Raw genomic sequence first — 16224 nt, forward strand, 5'->3', positions numbered from 1 at the left:
GGTGAATAGAGCCAAGCCCCTGTATAACTTGCTTGCTTTCTTTTCTCTTAAATTTACATTATGAACATTTCCTTGTGTTATGATGTGCTTCTTGAAAATGTGATTTAATAAGATAATTTATTTCTTTTAACAGAAGAAATAAGGCCAGGTGTGGTGACTCATGCCTGTAATCCTAGCACTTTGGGAGGCTGAGATGGGAGGATTGCTTGATGCAGGGAGTTTGAGACCAGCCTGAGCAAGAGCGAGACCCCGTCTCTACAAAAAATAGAAATATTAGCCAGGTGTGGTGGCAAGTGCCTGTAGTCCCAGCTACTCAGGAGGCTGAGGCAGGAGGATTGCCTGAGCCCAGGAATTTGATGTTGCAGTGAACTATGATGACACCACTGCACTCTAGCCGGGGCAACAGAACGAGACCCTATCTCAAAAAAAGAGAGAGAGGGAGAGAAATAAAGAAAGACATTTCACAGACTGGCTGTCTACATAGAAAATTCAAGACAAAGAATCTATACACAAATTATTAGAACTAAAAAGAGCATTGCAGTATAGGAGATTAATATAAACATCTATTTGTATACACCATAAAAAATAGTTAGAAAATGTAGTAAAAAGAATGGTTGTCTAGAAATATTCACATGAAGCAGAAAGGCGGCCCAAAACTACCCATTTAGCATTGACTCAAATCTATTAAGGCAATTCAGTGGAAAGACAAGCTTCTGGCTAGGGAAGGGGAATCGGGAGGCCACAAGCTTCCCAGGGCCTGGCTTTGTGTCTTCTCCTGTGTCTGCTCTTCCTTAATCTCTCCCTCCCTGTGTCTCCGGCCCTGCTGCAGGCTGACCACTTCGGTGGACGCTGTGGTTGCCATCTGCGTGATTTTCGCCATGTCCTTCGTCCCAGCCAGCTTTGTCCTTTATTTGATCAAGGAGAGAGTAAACAAAGCCAAGCACCTGCAGTTCATCAGCGGAGTGAGCTCCACCACCTACTGGCTGACCAACTTCTTCTGGGACATCGTGAGTGTCAGCTCATGGTGCCTCTACACCTCCATGGGCCAAGGTGGCACCTGTATGTGCTCTGAAGGAGGGGACACAGTGGTGGTGGTAGGGGGTTCCTCACTCTGCCACGGCTGCTGGACGGTGCTGGACCGAGGGCCTTGTGTGTCTGCTGTCCCTTGACATCTTAGAAAGGCACAAAACTAGGAACCCAAAGCTGGGGAAGGATGCAGGGTGCAGCTTAACAGCTGTTGAGTGGAGGCTCTCTGTGCCCTGCACCGAGGGGGCTTCTGACCCCCTGAATAACTGCTGCCTGCAGGCACGAGGCTGACCTTCCTGGAAATGGTCTGCAGTTGAAAAGGTAATACCAACACATCCCCTTTACCCCACAACCCCTTCTTAAGTCCTGCCCCACCCTCAAAAGGATAAGAGTAAAACTTCCCCTGTGGTAGGGTCACCGGATAAATATAGGACACCCAGTTAAATTTGAATGTCAGTTAAACAATGAATATTTTTTAGTATAAGTATGTCCCACTTCAAATATTGCATGGGATATACTTATATAAAAAACTATTGATTGTTTGTCTGAAATTCAAATTTAACTGGGTGTCCTATATTTTTATTTGCTAAATCTGGCAGCCCTACCCAGTGGCCTTATTTTGCTTTCCCAACGTAACCAGACCTTTATTAGATTAGATTAGCCACCACTTTAGGGAAAATGAAGAAAAAATTATTTATCAAATCACTAGCAGACTACCACCTCTCTGACAACCCAGGTTGGTGGGGACAGGGGAGTGTCAGCATAGGGTACCTTATGACAGGCCACAGGGTCAAAATGAAGTGGTAGCAAAGGCCGAGTTAGGAGGGAGCAGGGATCATTAGGACACCACCCCAGTGTATTCTGGGTGTCGTGAGTAACGAGATCATTAATTTTATCTCAACATTCCAAGGACTACATGAGCCTCCACTTCACGTGATGATAAGTTGTCAACTGATGGAGACCAACACAAACCACCTTCTCCATTATGGCTTTTAGTGATGACGGCCAATGTTAGGATTCCTGAAGACATTTCTTTGATCTCACTAGACTTGTTAAGCAGCTATCACTTAACAATACAAAGCCAGAAATTATCGGTAGCAACTAAATTCTTTCCTCTCTCTTCTGTCTACATGAAGAAATACACACACACGGGGAGGAGGTCAGGCCTGCAAGCCTCTCTTTGGACAAGACTGCCACTGCAAGGGCTACATTGGCCCTGCGATTTTCACACGAAAGGGGCTAGGCTCACCTGCACCGAAAAGCTACTTATTAAAGTGCTGCTTCTTTTCTTTTACTCTTTTTAAAAGATGAAGAATAGAATTTATACTAGGGGCTGGCCCATGGAGTGGCGAGCCGGGGGAGGTGCTACAGAGATCTCAGAGCCTAGAGAGAGATACACAGCTGGTAGGATGGAGTGGGTATCTGATGTAGGAGGCAATACTAGCAAAGTAGACACTTGGCCGTCCAATGAAGGGTTAGAAGATCGTAGTACCCTGTTAGCAGGCTTTCTGATGCTCTAGCATTTTAAAGCTGGCCTGGAATCTGAGCCCTAGGATCTAGATTTTTGGAACTTATCACCCTTTATGCCCAGTGGCAAAAAGACAACACATGCTTGGGGGGCATTGTTGAATCAATGAACAAACAATTTTTGTTTGTATCATTTACTTAGTGCATGTATGATGTTTTAAATTCTTATCTTTTTGTGTGTGTCATCTGTTTTTCTTTTCTTATAAATTTTGTAACAATTACAGACTTACAGAAAAGTTGCAAATACAGTTCAAAACTTTTTTTTCCGAGCCATTTGAGAGTAACTTCTCAACAAGATGCCCCCTCTTCTCCCCATACACACACCCCAGCACCTCCAACGTGTACCCCCCACAAATGAGGACACGCTCCACACAACCACAACACACCTTCAGCATCAGGAAACCAGCACTAATACGTCACCACCCCCTAGTCCTCGGAGCCCACTCAGGTTTCACCCATTGCCCTGATAATGTCTTTCATAGAAAGGGATCTAGCTCAGAATCATGCACGGCATTTACCTATCCTATCTCTTTAATCTCCTTCGGCCTGGAACGGTTCCACAGTCTTTCCTTAATACCCAAGGCCTTGACACTTTTGAAGATTATAGGCCAGTTATTTTGCAGAAGGCCCTTCAGTGTGAGTTCGTCTGAGGATTCCTCATGACTGGATTGAGGCTACGCATCTTTGGCAGCAGCATCATGGAATAGATGCTGTGCTCTTCTCATTGCATCTTATCTAGTAGCTTCTGATTTCAATTTGTCCTATTACTGATGATGTCCGCTTTGGTCACTTAAGAAGGTGTCTGCTGAGCTTCTCCACTGTAACGTTACTATTTGCTCCTTTATAATTAATAGAAATTGGGGGGCAGAGGTACTTTGAAGAAATGTGAATATCCTGTTTGTTATCGAGCTTTCCATTTATTCATCCATTTATTTATATCTGTGTGCAGTCATAACTCCTGTGTTAATCAGCAGATTACAATCCAATACAATCATTTATTTTGACATTCAGATTTCCCCAGTGTGGCCAGTGGGAGCCCCTGCAAGCTGGCCTCTGTATCCTCTTAACTTGTGTCCCCAGCCTCCTCGAGCAGCCCCTTGCTCTCTGGCACAGAAAGATGTTCCAGGACCATCCTGCACCTGCCCCCCAACCCTACCCACCACTGACTCTGGAATAAACCATCTTCCTAAGGAGACCTGGTTTCTTCTAGTGGGAAGTGACCCTTAGAAACCAAGATCTAGGTGCCAGATATATTCATTGCCACTGGAATTGGTCCCACGTTTTCTCATGGGCTAGAGCTAGGGAAGATATGTATATGCACGCACAGATATACACAGACTTGCATCTATATTTCTATGTCTGTGTACACACTGAACACTATGGGCTCACCAAAACCTCTGGCTCCAATCCAGCATGACAGGGCTCATTCTAGTTTTCTGTCTTTCTATATTTGTAACTTCCTTCTCCAAGAGTGAAAAACTGACTTCTATTAATCCCAACTCATTTACTTACCTGAGCACTACACCTGTGTATAATGAATGCCCCTCTCCGCCACCACCCCCTCCCCGGGTGGACACCCTCCTCTCCTGCTCCAGCTGCCCCTGCTGCAAGCAGGTCCTCCCCATTCTGCTCTGGCACTGATACCCCACACCAGATCAACCCCCTGGAAGGATGTCCTCCTCGTCCCAGTGGAGGACGCACCAGGCCGCCCTCTCACCCTTCTCTAGCTTTCATCCTGCTCGAGACCACTGTGGCTCCTCCCCAACCCTACTGTGGCCGTGCACCTTTCCACGTGCAACTAATTGCTTTATTGTTTAAAAAGGGTATCAACATCTATTTGTGCTTTGTGAAAGCAAGAATCATATTTTAATTTTTCTGAATTCCAGAGACATGCATAAAGAGTAGAACCAACAGGACTTTGTGACCAATTAGAGTAAGAGGTCAGGTGGAATTTTATAATTTATCCTTTTAAAAGATACAGACTAAAGGTTCCCTGAGCAGGAAGGCAGCGCTGGGGTTGGTGCAGTAGGGCAAAGGACAGCTTGACATATGTCTGCTAACCAAGAGCTGTTTGGACAACTAGAACCAGAATCCCAGACCCTAAGAGCAGAGGAACCTGGTCCCACCCCTCATTTTGCAGACCAGGAATCAGAGGTCCCAGAGGGTCAGTGACTTGTGCTCCTCTTCTCTCTTCAAGATGAATTATGCTGTGAGTGCTGGGCTGGTGGTGGGCATCTTCATCGGGTTTCAGAAGAAAGCCTACACTTCCCCAGAAAATCTTCCTGCCCTGGTTGCACTACTCATGCTGTATGGGTAAGCTGTTTGGGCCATTGGCTAATGCCACCAAAGGGAGGCCAGGGGAGGGGGGATGGTTTTCCAACAGAAAACCTGGGCTTTCCTGTGGCCGTGGCATCTACAAGTGCAGCTCCCAGCCCCGGGTAGGGTCTGAGGCTGCCGACCAGGAATGTGTCTGGCTTTTGTTTCCGACTCCACTAATGGAGGTACTTCAGAGGCCTGGTCCATTCAAGGACAATGAGAAAAGTCCCACATGTCTGAATCATCTTCCAGTTAAACCATGGCCTTGACCAAAGCCTGGGAATCAGTCACTCCCCAGATCCTCACCCAGCTCTGACTCTGATTCATCTGTGGCCGACTGTCCATCAGTACTGGCCGGGAGTTATCTGCTCACAGTAGGAAAGTCCAGCTGAAAAGCTGCTCCAAAGTCAGGGCCAGGGGGCGACACAGGGATTACGTCCAGTAAAATTTCAGGCACAGCATGCAGCTCTACAGCCCAAGCCCATCACTTTCTACGAGTGTAACTGTGAATGAGTAATTCACCCATCTGGGCCTCAGTTTCCTCATCTGTAACATGGAAAAATGATACTTAGCCCTCCTATGTGGGCCGGTAGAGTCTAGCTAGAGCAGTGGTCTCTACTCTCTCTTGGAAATAGAGAATCTAGGAACCAGTGTGACTGTGAGCTGTGAGGATGAGCTTGCTGGGACCTTCAGCTCTGCTTTGCTGATCCAGCTAGAGTGGGAAGCATCGTAGGGTAGAGAACCCTCCTGTGTGTTGAATAAGGCTTTATAATTTACAAACACAGATCCTGTTCCACTTGCTTTTCACAAAACCCCATGAGGTGGTCAGGGCAGGCATTACTATCTCCATTTAAAGTTAAGGGACAGAGACCAAGGGATGGAGTATCTCTTTGGTCCTCCTGGGACTCTGGCCAGTTCAAACATGTCACCTCATGTATAAGGGGAGTGCATTATATCTAGAGACATAGCAGATGGAATGGAAATTGGAACTCCATCCCACTGAGTTGTGTCATTTCACACAGATGGGCAGTCATTCCCATGATGTACCCAGCATCCTTCCTGTTTGATGTCCCCAGCACAGCCTATGTGGCTTTGTCTTGCGCTAACCTGTTCATTGGCATCAACAGCAGTGCCATCACCTTCGTCTTGGAACTATTTGAGAATAACCAGGTGAGCGTGGCTTTCTTGGCTTCTTTGTTTGATTAGTAGGATAATAGAGGGTATATATTGGCCAAGCAGAGACATGGACAAGCATTGTAGACATAGAAGCTTAGCACAAGCTTAGTGCACACTTTTTTCCTGCCTGCCTCCCCTCCCTCCTTCCTCCCCTTCTTTCCTTCCTTCCTGCTCTCCTTCCCTCCCTCCCTCCTCCTGTCCTCCCTTCCCACCTCCTTCCTTCCCTCCTTCCTTCCCTCCTTTCTCCTCTCTTTCCCTCCCTCCCTCCCCTCCCCTCCTTCCCTCCTTCCTTCTTTCCTTCAAGCTCCTCATTCATTTGTGTGCTCCGAGTGTCACAGTTTTCTGAGCTTATTCTGCAAGCCATAAATGACTTCTCATAATCATAAGCTTTCAGATTTGCTTACTTCTTCAAGAAGGTTTCCTCAGGGACCTTGGGTGTTAGGCTACACAGACACACAAACACACACAATGCATTCAGGCAATTTCAAAATTTAAAAGGAACAAAGAGGCAGGCAATGAAAAATCTCCTTTCTGCCCATTTCCCATTCACCCACAGTTCCCTTCTCCAGAGGCAACCTCTTATTCGAGTCTCTTATGTGTTCTGGAGACATATTAGCAAGTACATATATATTCTTTTCCCCACCTTCTTGTGGAAATTGTAACATTCTACGATATACTATTCTGTGTACAAATTAATCCTGAGGACAGGACTGAGAATTCCTGGTGCTAAGTGACTCCCTTTTTTGAGTGATAAAGCCTGATTGTCCCATCCACACCCTCTGACTTCTCCCTGTTCAGAGAGAGATGACCAGACTAAATCCTAAAAAAAAACCAGCAATGGCTGCTGGGCTGTCTTTACTTCACAGTCCCACCCTCTGCCGCTGTGCCTGAGCCCCCGGAATGTTGGGGCTCATCCTTGCGCCTGTGTCCCCAGGCTCCTCACTAGCCTTTCCTCTCCTCATTGGTCTTCCCAGCTCAGATGGTGGCACCGGCCAGCAGTCTGCTCTGCTGCCCTACAGCCCACCTCCACCCTGCCTCTGGGCCCCGCTGGGAGAACACAGGGCAAATCTGTGCGGAGGCCCCATGAGGCTAACCGCAGTCCTGAGGGCTACTGCGTGTGCCTCTTTCCCAGACCTTGTCAGGCTTTCTGTGGCTGCTTAAGCAAGAAATGAAGCCCCATCCGTCCCATGAATGATGAGAAATACGGCATGTCACAGTCAGACCGCGGAAGGGGTTGCATGAGAACGCAGACCCAGCTGACGCCAGAGCACCCTGGTGGGCAGAAACTGCTGCTCTTCCAAGCTGTTTTTGTCACAGACTTACAGACCGCTAGGTCTTAAGAGAGTGTGTTACTTCAGAACAATTAAACAGCAAGCTTAAAGCACTCAGAACATTCTCCCTCCTGCAGCTGCACCCGTTTAGCCAACATTTGCTGAGCACTCCCCCTTAAAAGCAGGTAACTTTCATGTGCAGTCGTGGACAGACAGACGCTGCAGAAATGCCCGGTATCCCACCGGAGGCTCAGGGTCCAGCAGCTGCTGCCCCTGCTCGGTCAGGAGGTACTTACCAGGCGAGCACGGTGGGATGGATGTGCCCACATAAACAGGGTGACCCCCAGTCCTGCCCTCAGGAGCTCCAGTTCCAATCAGGAAAGGACCTGCCCACCCAGTTAGCAAGTCACAGAGCATGACATTCCATAAGACAGAGCGTCAGAGGAGTGAGGCAGGCACACGCTGCAAGTCAGAGCGGGCCAGAAGGCCGGGCTGCAGAGGCTGGGACTCTCTGAAGGAAATTCAATTTGAACCTGGCTTGGAACAAGTAGAATTTTATTAGCCCATTTAATAAATATTGATGTGACTATTATGAGCTAATCATTGTGGAAGGACACGATCATTTAGGAAGGACACAAAAATAATTAGGACCCAGTCCCTGCCCTCCAGGGAACCACTGACTAGCAGAGAAAGTAGGCAGGTTAGAAAGAAATTAATCACAGAAATGTGATCAGCACTGTAAGCGAGGAATGGAGATTTTATTTTGGGGATCTGGGGAGGCGTATGAGAGAAGGGGCTACCTGAGAAGCTTTCTACAGAAGAGCAGGAATCTGTCAGAAAGCAGAGGGGAAAAGAGCATGCTTTCCTGCTAAGAGCAGCAGATAATAGAAACCGCAAATGCAAAGGCCTAGAGGCAAAAGTGTGCATTGATTGTGGGAGGAGTTGGGGAGGGTGGGGGAGGTAGGGAAGGATGGGCTGACGGGCAGAGTCGCAGAGGCTGGGGTAGGGATGGGCCGGGTGGAGCGCGCTCAGTGCCGCAGCCCGGAGCTTCACCTGCCCCGTCCCCTTGGTGTCCCTTCTACCTTCACAGAGGCTCTGCCCAACAAGAGTCGGGCCTTCTCCCCAGACAGTGGTAGCCACCCTGAGTGAATTTGAGAAGCAAAGCCAGGGACAGCTCAGGGCTGCTCCCCTTTGGTACAAGCTGCACTAACACAGAGCTGATGAAGGAACCTCAGGCCCAGGGATGGCTCACAGCTGTACCTAAGAAGAGACCCCGCCACCTCCCGGCAGCTGCACGTGCCCTGGTAACAGATGCCTCAGAGGGCTCCCGGGCACTTCCAGAGTCTGCGCGGAGCTCCGCCAGCAGACGGCAGAGGCTGCTCCTCTGCGGATTCCTGCCCTTGCCCGGAGTCACCTAGGGGTTAAGGAAAGCGATGTGGATGTTCCTCACGGTTCACCTCAGTGCCCACACAGTCCTGGGCTTAGTACATGTTGAGGAAATGCTGTCTGGCTGGATGAAGGAGCAGCTTTTGCCCACCGGAAACGTGCAGGGAGCCCCAGTCATTGCTGAGTCATTAATTGATTGGTTCCTTGGCCCAGTCATGAGGCACCTCCTGCAAGAACTTCAGGACTTCCGCATCAAACCCCTGTGCTCTGCCTGACAAAGCCCTCCTGTGGCCAGTCTGGCTGCAAGGACTCCTTCGTCTGCAGGCCTCGCCCTGGTCCTGCTGTGCGAGGTCATCCAGGCCCCCGCTTCCAACGGCCCTGCTTCTCTGTTTCAGACTCTGCTCAGGTTCAATGCCATGCTGAGGAAGCTGCTCATCATCTTCCCTCACTTCTGCCTGGGCCGGGGCCTCATTGACCTGGCGCTGAGCCAGGCCGTGACAGACGTCTACACTCGGTTTGGTGGGTGGCAGTGGTGGCCCACGGGGTGTTGGCCCAGGGAGGGCTGTGGTGGGAGTTCCTAGGCCAGACCTGCAGCCTGGGCTGGGGCCAGGAGGGCACCTTGTTGGTCTGGGAGTGTCCCGCCACCTAGAAGGGGTGGAGCCACAGGAGGGCTGGAGGGCAGGCTTTTACCGTCCCCTGCTCTGACTGGGAGGCCCAGAGGAGCCCGGTGGTCAGTTCCTGTGTAATCCCTGGCGGGCCTGGCGTTGTGGCCAGTGCGTAGGGGAGAGCCGGGGCAGCTCCAGCAGACTCAACTCCTGCTGCTTCCTCAGGTGAGGAGCACTCTTCCAACCCGTTCCAGTGGGACCTGATCGGGAAGAACCTGGCCGCCATGGCGGTGGAAGGGGTCGTGTACTTCCTGCTCACCCTCCTCGCCCAGCACCACTTCTTCCTCACCCAGTGGTACGTCCACGCCCACCCCAGGGCCAACAGGCAGCTCTGCGCCACCAGGACTGGACTTCACACTGGCCCACGGCGTGGGCATCTGTTTCCTCGGGAGCCCCACTTCGTGAGGGGTTTTTACATAGCACAAGGAGGGACAGGTTAAAATAGGCACATTAGAGTCTGTGATGAGTCTCAACTTTAAAATATTTAAAATGCAATGTTACCAGTTTCAATTACTAATATTTAATTACTACCATTTAATTACTAGATACTCATTTTAATTGGATGATCGCATTGCCAATGACAATGGTTAATGGTTATCCAAAGTACTAGGAAGTAGATTTATGTCTTCTTGAGAGAGGAGACACAGTGGCCCCTTTGCTAATTAGAGATCTAGGCATGGGGGCAGGAGAGGAAAGCAGGAGAGAGCTTGGGGCCGTGCACCAGGAGAGTGCCGCCCGGAACCGCGTGGAGGGTGAGGGCAGTGATCGCTGCCAACCCTGCTCTTGACCAGGACGCCTCAACTGCCAGGTCAGCTGGCCTCACGCCATTCTTCCCAGGCTCTTCCCCAGGCCTGCTGGCCCCTGCTTCACGCCAGCTTGGGGGCTCCGGTTTCCAGAGGGCAGCACCTCTGCAACCCAGGCTGAGCGTCACCAGCCTTGCCCAGGGTCCTGAATTACACAGCACCGGCCTCCCTAGCAAGCTGTCGTGGACAGTGTTCTGTTTCTTAACCTTCCTCCTCTCAGGATGAGTCTGGTCACAGGTAAAGAAAGATTCCAAGAATTTGTTTTTAGGTTTTGATCCATAGGGAATGGATTTATTGGAAATGAATCTACCTCCCTACTCACAGGGTTATGAGCGTTGAATGAGATCATGCATGTCAGCACGCAATAAAACATGGTCAGGAACTGGTTCTGGTTAAGAGAGAGGAATTGTTACATGAGGAATTATTGTCCTGGTGACCCTCAGCCCTTGTAGGTTCTCTCTGCAGCTTTGGTCACACCTTCTAGAGGCCTTTATGTGGGGGAGGAGAGTAGGGCAGAGGACTGGCTGCCAAAAGCGACTCATTAGCTTCAAACTGATGGCAACACAACTGTGTGAGTCCTGCCTGCATTCGGGCCTAAAGAGGATCAGGGAAGCAGACCACAGTCTGTGGCTTCCAGAAGCTCAGGGAGGGTGTCAGAGAAGAGGCTGTGTCTTTAAGGAGGGGAAGATTCCATTTGGCAGGGGGGCAGGAGGAAGAGAACATTGAGGGGCTGGAAACACTGCAGTGGCTGGGAGGTGGGACCAGCCAACAGGGCTGGGACCTGGGGTAGGTGCCAGTGGCTGAGGAGGGAGCTGGTGCGAGGGGTGAGTGGGAAGGGGGGTTAGGCTGGAGTGCAGGGCTCCCATCCCAGCTGGGGAGTGAGGGCTTCAACCTACAGCTGATGAAGGACCAGGGAAGGTTTTGAGGCTTGAAGCGGCCAGATGACAGCACTATTTTGAAGAGGTTGAGTTGGCAGGGTGGACTAGGGGAAGTAGGAAGCTCTGCTGATGGTAACTCACCTTTGCTGAGTGCTTGCCATAGAGGAAGGGTTTTAGTAATGATAGCAGCTCCCAGGCCCTGCGTCTTTACTCTGCACCAGGCAATGTGCTGAGTTCATCTTCGCCACAGTCTTATGGGGCAGATGTTACTATCCCCTTCCCCATCATGTGATTAAAGGAGGCAAGGTTCAGAGAAGTTCAACGACATGCCCAAGGTCACGCATGGGAAGGCCATGACTGGAACCCAGGGCTGACTCTGGACTTGAGCGTGTCTCTACGTAATGCCTGATGTCTCTCCTGTTGGGAAGCCTTTTTAGAATTTAAGCCTTAGGAAAGGAAGCCCAGAAGGAAGCCGAGGTGAGGGAATAGGAAGAAAGGTCAGATGGAAAGGACACTGCCAAGGACACGGTACACCCAGCCCATCCTGTCCCCTTTCCTTCCTATAGGATTGCAGAGCCCTCTAAGGAGCCCATTGTGGATGAAGATGATGATGTGGCTGAAGAAAGACAAAGAATTATTAGTGGGGGAAATAAAACTGATATCTTAAGGCTAAATGAGCTAACCAAGGTAAGGGAATAGGTGCAGGCATGTTAGTTTGGAGGTGCTGGTTACACCCACAGATGGCATGACGTTGCAGTTTCCTTCTGTAGTACAAGCAATATGCTCATGCAAGCAGTTCGGTTTCCTAATTTTATGTAGGGTTGTCATCTCTGTGTTATAACTTGTCTTCAGAACGTTTAAATCCAATGTGTTTTCCCTGCTATTCATCTCAGGTACTGACATAGGGCCTTGGCAAGAGCCACTCCAACTGAGCATCACTCAGCTTTCTCTGTTCAATTTATGCACGGTGTGGGTCGGCTTCGAGATTTCTCAGTGCTCATGTCAATGTGTAACCTCCTAGTGCTGGTAGTTTTCTTCTCAATCATCCTTTGCTTTTCGTTCCCTCTTCCCCTCCCTGCTCTAACCCTGCATTGGTTCTCAGTCCAGTTTCTCTGGATCTTGCAGATTTATTCAGGCACCTCCAGCCCAGCGGTGGACAGGCTGTGTGTCGGCGTCCGCCCTGGAGAGGTGGGTACTCCGCAGACCACACCAGAAAGGGCTGCAGAAAAGCAGTTCTTGCGCCTGACTCTTCTCCCCTCTAAGGCAGAGCTATCTGATAGGAATATAATGCAAGCCATGTTTGTAATTTCACATGTTTTTAGTAGCCACATGGAAAGAGTAAAAAGAAAACAGGTGAAATTAATTTTAATATTATTTTTTATTTTACCTGATATATTAAAAAAGTATCATTTCAACATGGAATTAATATGAAACATTATTAATCAGATATTTTGAATTTTTTTTTTTTTTGCTCTAAATCTTCAAAAGCCAACATGTCTTTGACACTTAGGGCCCATGTCAATTGGCACTTAGATGTGTTTCAAGTGCTCAGTGGCCACATGTGGCTAGTGGCCTTGTGATGGCAGCCTGCATCTTAAATGCCTTGCCTGAGGCCTGACATTCCAGACCTTCTTGGTCTCTAGGGCCAGGCCGATTCTGTGATTTCTCCTAGTGCTTTGGCCTCCTCGGAGTGAATGGTGCTGGCAAAACAACCACATTCAAGATGCTCACCGGGGACACCACAGTGACCTCAGGGGATGCCACTGTAGCAGGCAAGAGGTGAGTGCCCTGCTCTTCCTGTCTCAGGGTGTCTCTCACAGGTCCTGGGCCATGTCCCTGTCCTAGCATAGGGAGCATAACCATCAGGCCCTGTGCTGGGGTGGCTCTGAGGCCCTGAAGGATCTGTGCATGTACAGAGGAGGGGGCTTGCTGGTGCCTCCCAAAGAGCATGGTCCAAAAAGTCCAAGACATAGACCCACCGGAAAATTGAATTGTGATTATTACGAGACTCCTCTATTAGCATGATTCTTGGAAATTTCTGAGAAGCACTAAGTCAATGGTTCTTAATCACTCTGTGGTCATGGACTCCTTTAAGCATCACTTAACACTTGCACCCTCAAGTGGTCAACACTTGCACCCTCTTCCTGTAAAAATACACCATTGCCTCCATTACCATCCCCCACATATTTTTGCAAGAAGTTTTAGGGAATTTACTGAGCCGTGAAGCACATTTATGATCCTGCAGGAGCCCTGGATCCCAGTTAAGAACTCCTGTGATGAAGCATCTTTTGTCTGGGCTGAGTTTCTAGATGTGGGCTCATTCAAGGGCCTTTGGGGGGCCTTATTCTACATTGACCATTTGTGGGCTGATGCTTGGCTTTGCCAGACCAAGGAGCATAAAGGGAGAGCTGGCAGGTGCCCTTGGATTCTGGAGGGTGACTGCTGCTCTCTGTATAAAGTGTGTTTGAACGGGTTTATCCTGTAGGGGACAGGACAGAGAGGATGAGCTCTCACTTGTTTGCCTCTTTCCTGGCTGCAGGAAAAGCTTGAACAGCAAAGCTTACATACAGTAGATGTGCCCAGAGGAAGCCTCTGCCCTGTTTTGTAAGTGGAGTCAGGCACTGCTGACATCTGCCCAGTATCTGCTTCACTGGGAGCCCCTTCCTACACCTGAAAGCCATCCCCAAAATGGCCCCCTCCCCAATGGGCAAGGGGAGTCCTTCATTAGCTCAGACAGGACAAATTTGATTCCCCAGCCTTCCATGGCCATCTCTGTTGTGTTTACAGCAAAGGGACTGGCAGGGCTGGACCTAAGTCATAGCTGAGTCTTATATCATCTGCAGATGTAGCTTAGCCTGCAGGTGGCTTTTGTCATAGTGGGGAACTGCAGTGTCCTCTTTCTTTCCCGTCCTATTGCATCCATATTTTTTTTAAAAATTTCAATAGATTTAGGGGGTATGAGTGATTTTTGTTACATGGATGAATTGTAAAATGCTGAAGTCAGGGCTTCTAGTGCACCTGTCACTGGAAGAGTGTTCATTGTACCCAGTAGGTAAATTGCTATCCCTCACTCCCCTTCCTCCCCTCTTCCTTGTTTCCAATGTCCATTACACCACTTTATGACTGTATATATCCCTTGTTACAGCACCCACTTATAAGTAAGAACATGTGGTATTTGTTTTTCCGTTCCTGGGATACTTCGCTTAGGATAATGGTCTCCTATTCCATCCAAGTTGCTGTAAAAGACATCATTTCATTCTTTTTTATGGCTCAGTAGTACTCTGTGGTATATACATACACCACGTTTTCTTTATCCACTTGTCAATTGATGGGCACTTAGGTTTATTCCATATCTTTGCAATTGTGAATTGTGCTGTGAAAAACATTCGGGTGCAAGAACCTTTTTTTTAAATAAAATGGCTTCTTTTCTTTCGGGGAGATACCTAGTTGTGGGATTGCTGGATCAAATGGTAGGTCTACTTTTAGTTCTTTGAGAAATCTCCATACTATTTTCCACAGAGGTTGTACTAGTTTACATTTCCACCAGCAGTGTATAAACGTTCCCCTTTTACCACATCTGCACCAACATCTATTGTTTTTTGACTTTTTAATAGTAGCCATTCTGACAGGGGTAAGGTGGTATCTCATTGTGGTTTTAATTTGCATTTCCCTGATCATTAATGATATTGAGCATATTTTCATATGTTGGCTATTGTCTATCTTCTTTTGTCTACTTTTTGTCTTTTGTCTACTTTTCGATAGGGTTATTTCGTTTTTTTCTTGATGATTTGTTTGAGTTCTTTGTAGATTCTGGATATTAGTCCTTTGTTGGCTGTATAGTTTACAAATATTTTCTCCCATTCTTTAGGTTGTCTATTTACTTTACTGATTATTTCCTCTGCTGTGCAGAGACTTTTAGTTTAATTAAGTCCCATTTATTTATTCTTGTTGTTGCTGTATTTGCTATTGGGGTCTTGGTCATAAATTCTTTGCCTACACCGATGTCCAGAAGAGTTTTCCTACATTTTCTTCAAGAATTTTTATGGTATAAGGTCTTACATTTAAGTCTTTAATCAATCTTGTTAATTTTTGTATGTGGTGAGAAATAGGGATCCAGTTTTATTCTTCTGCATGTGGCTATCCAGTTTTCCCAGCACCATGTATTGAATGGTGTATCCTTTCCCTAGTGTGTGTCTTTGTCTGCTTTGTCAAAAACCAGTTAGTTGTAGCTATATGGCTTTATTTCTGGGTTGTCTACTGTGTTCCAAAGGTCTATGTGTCTACCTTTGTAGCAGTACCATGCTGGTTTCATTATTATAGCCTTGTAATATAATTTGAAGTTAGGTAATGTGATGCCTCCAGATTTGTTCTGTTTGCTTAGGATTGCTTTTGGCTATTCAGGCCCTTTTTTGATTCCATATGAAGTTTAGGATTTTTTTTCTAAATCTGTGAAAAATGACATTGGTATTTTGATGAGAATTACGTTGAATCTATAAATCACTTTCAGTATGGACATTTTCACAATGTTGATTTTTCCAATTTGTGAGCATGGGATGTTTTTCCATTTGTTTGTATCATCTATGATTTCTTTCATCAGCATTTTGTAATTCTGCTCATAGAGATCTTTCACTTCCTTGGTTAATTATATTCCTAGGTATTTTATTTTCTTTGCAGCTATTGTAAATGGCATTGAGTTCTTGATTTGACTCTCAACTTGACTGTTATTAGTATATAAAAATGCTACTTATTTGTGTACATTAATTTTGTAACATGAGACTTTACTGAATTTATCAATTCTAGGAGTCTTTTGGTGGAGTCTTTAGGGTTTTCTAGATATAAGATCATGTGGTCAACAAACAGGGATAGTTTGCCCTTCTCTTTCCCAGATTTGTATGCCCTTTATTTCTTTTGCCTGATTGCCCTAGCTAGAACTTCCAGTACTATGTCGAATAGAAGTGGTGAAAGTGGGCATCCTTGTCTTGTTCTGGTTCTTACGGGGAATGCTTTCAACTTTTCCCCATTCGGTATGTTGTTGCCTGTGGCTTTGTGATATATGGATTTTATTTATTTTGAGGTATGTTCCTTCTGTGCCTCATTTGTTGAGGGTTTTTATCATGAAGGGGTGCTGAATTTTATTGAATGTTTTTTCTGCATCTATTGAGATGATTATATGGGT

General features: G+C 47.5%; 1 protein-coding gene across 1 annotated transcript in view; it reads left to right on the forward strand.

The window, feature by feature from the left end:
* ABCA4 (ATP-binding cassette, sub-family A (ABC1), member 4) overlaps positions 1–16224 on the forward strand; it is a 133852-nt gene that overhangs the window by 97479 nt on the left and 20149 nt on the right. Inside the window, exons 36-43 of the mRNA XM_012661013.1 lie at positions 830–1007; positions 4751–4866; positions 5892–6039; positions 9098–9221; positions 9533–9662; positions 11615–11735; positions 12174–12236; positions 12721–12827. Coding sequence (XP_012516467.1) covers positions 830–1007; positions 4751–4866; positions 5892–6039; positions 9098–9221; positions 9533–9662; positions 11615–11735; positions 12174–12236; positions 12721–12827 — 987 coding nt within the window. The remainder of the gene's footprint in view (positions 1–829; positions 1008–4750; positions 4867–5891; positions 6040–9097; positions 9222–9532; positions 9663–11614; positions 11736–12173; positions 12237–12720; positions 12828–16224) is intronic.

The sequence above is a fragment of the Propithecus coquereli genome, unplaced genomic scaffold (genome assembly GCF_000956105.1).
Source record: "Propithecus coquereli isolate 6110/MARCELLA unplaced genomic scaffold, Pcoq_1.0 Scaffold7, whole genome shotgun sequence".
NCBI lineage: Eukaryota > Metazoa > Chordata > Mammalia > Primates > Indriidae > Propithecus > Propithecus coquereli.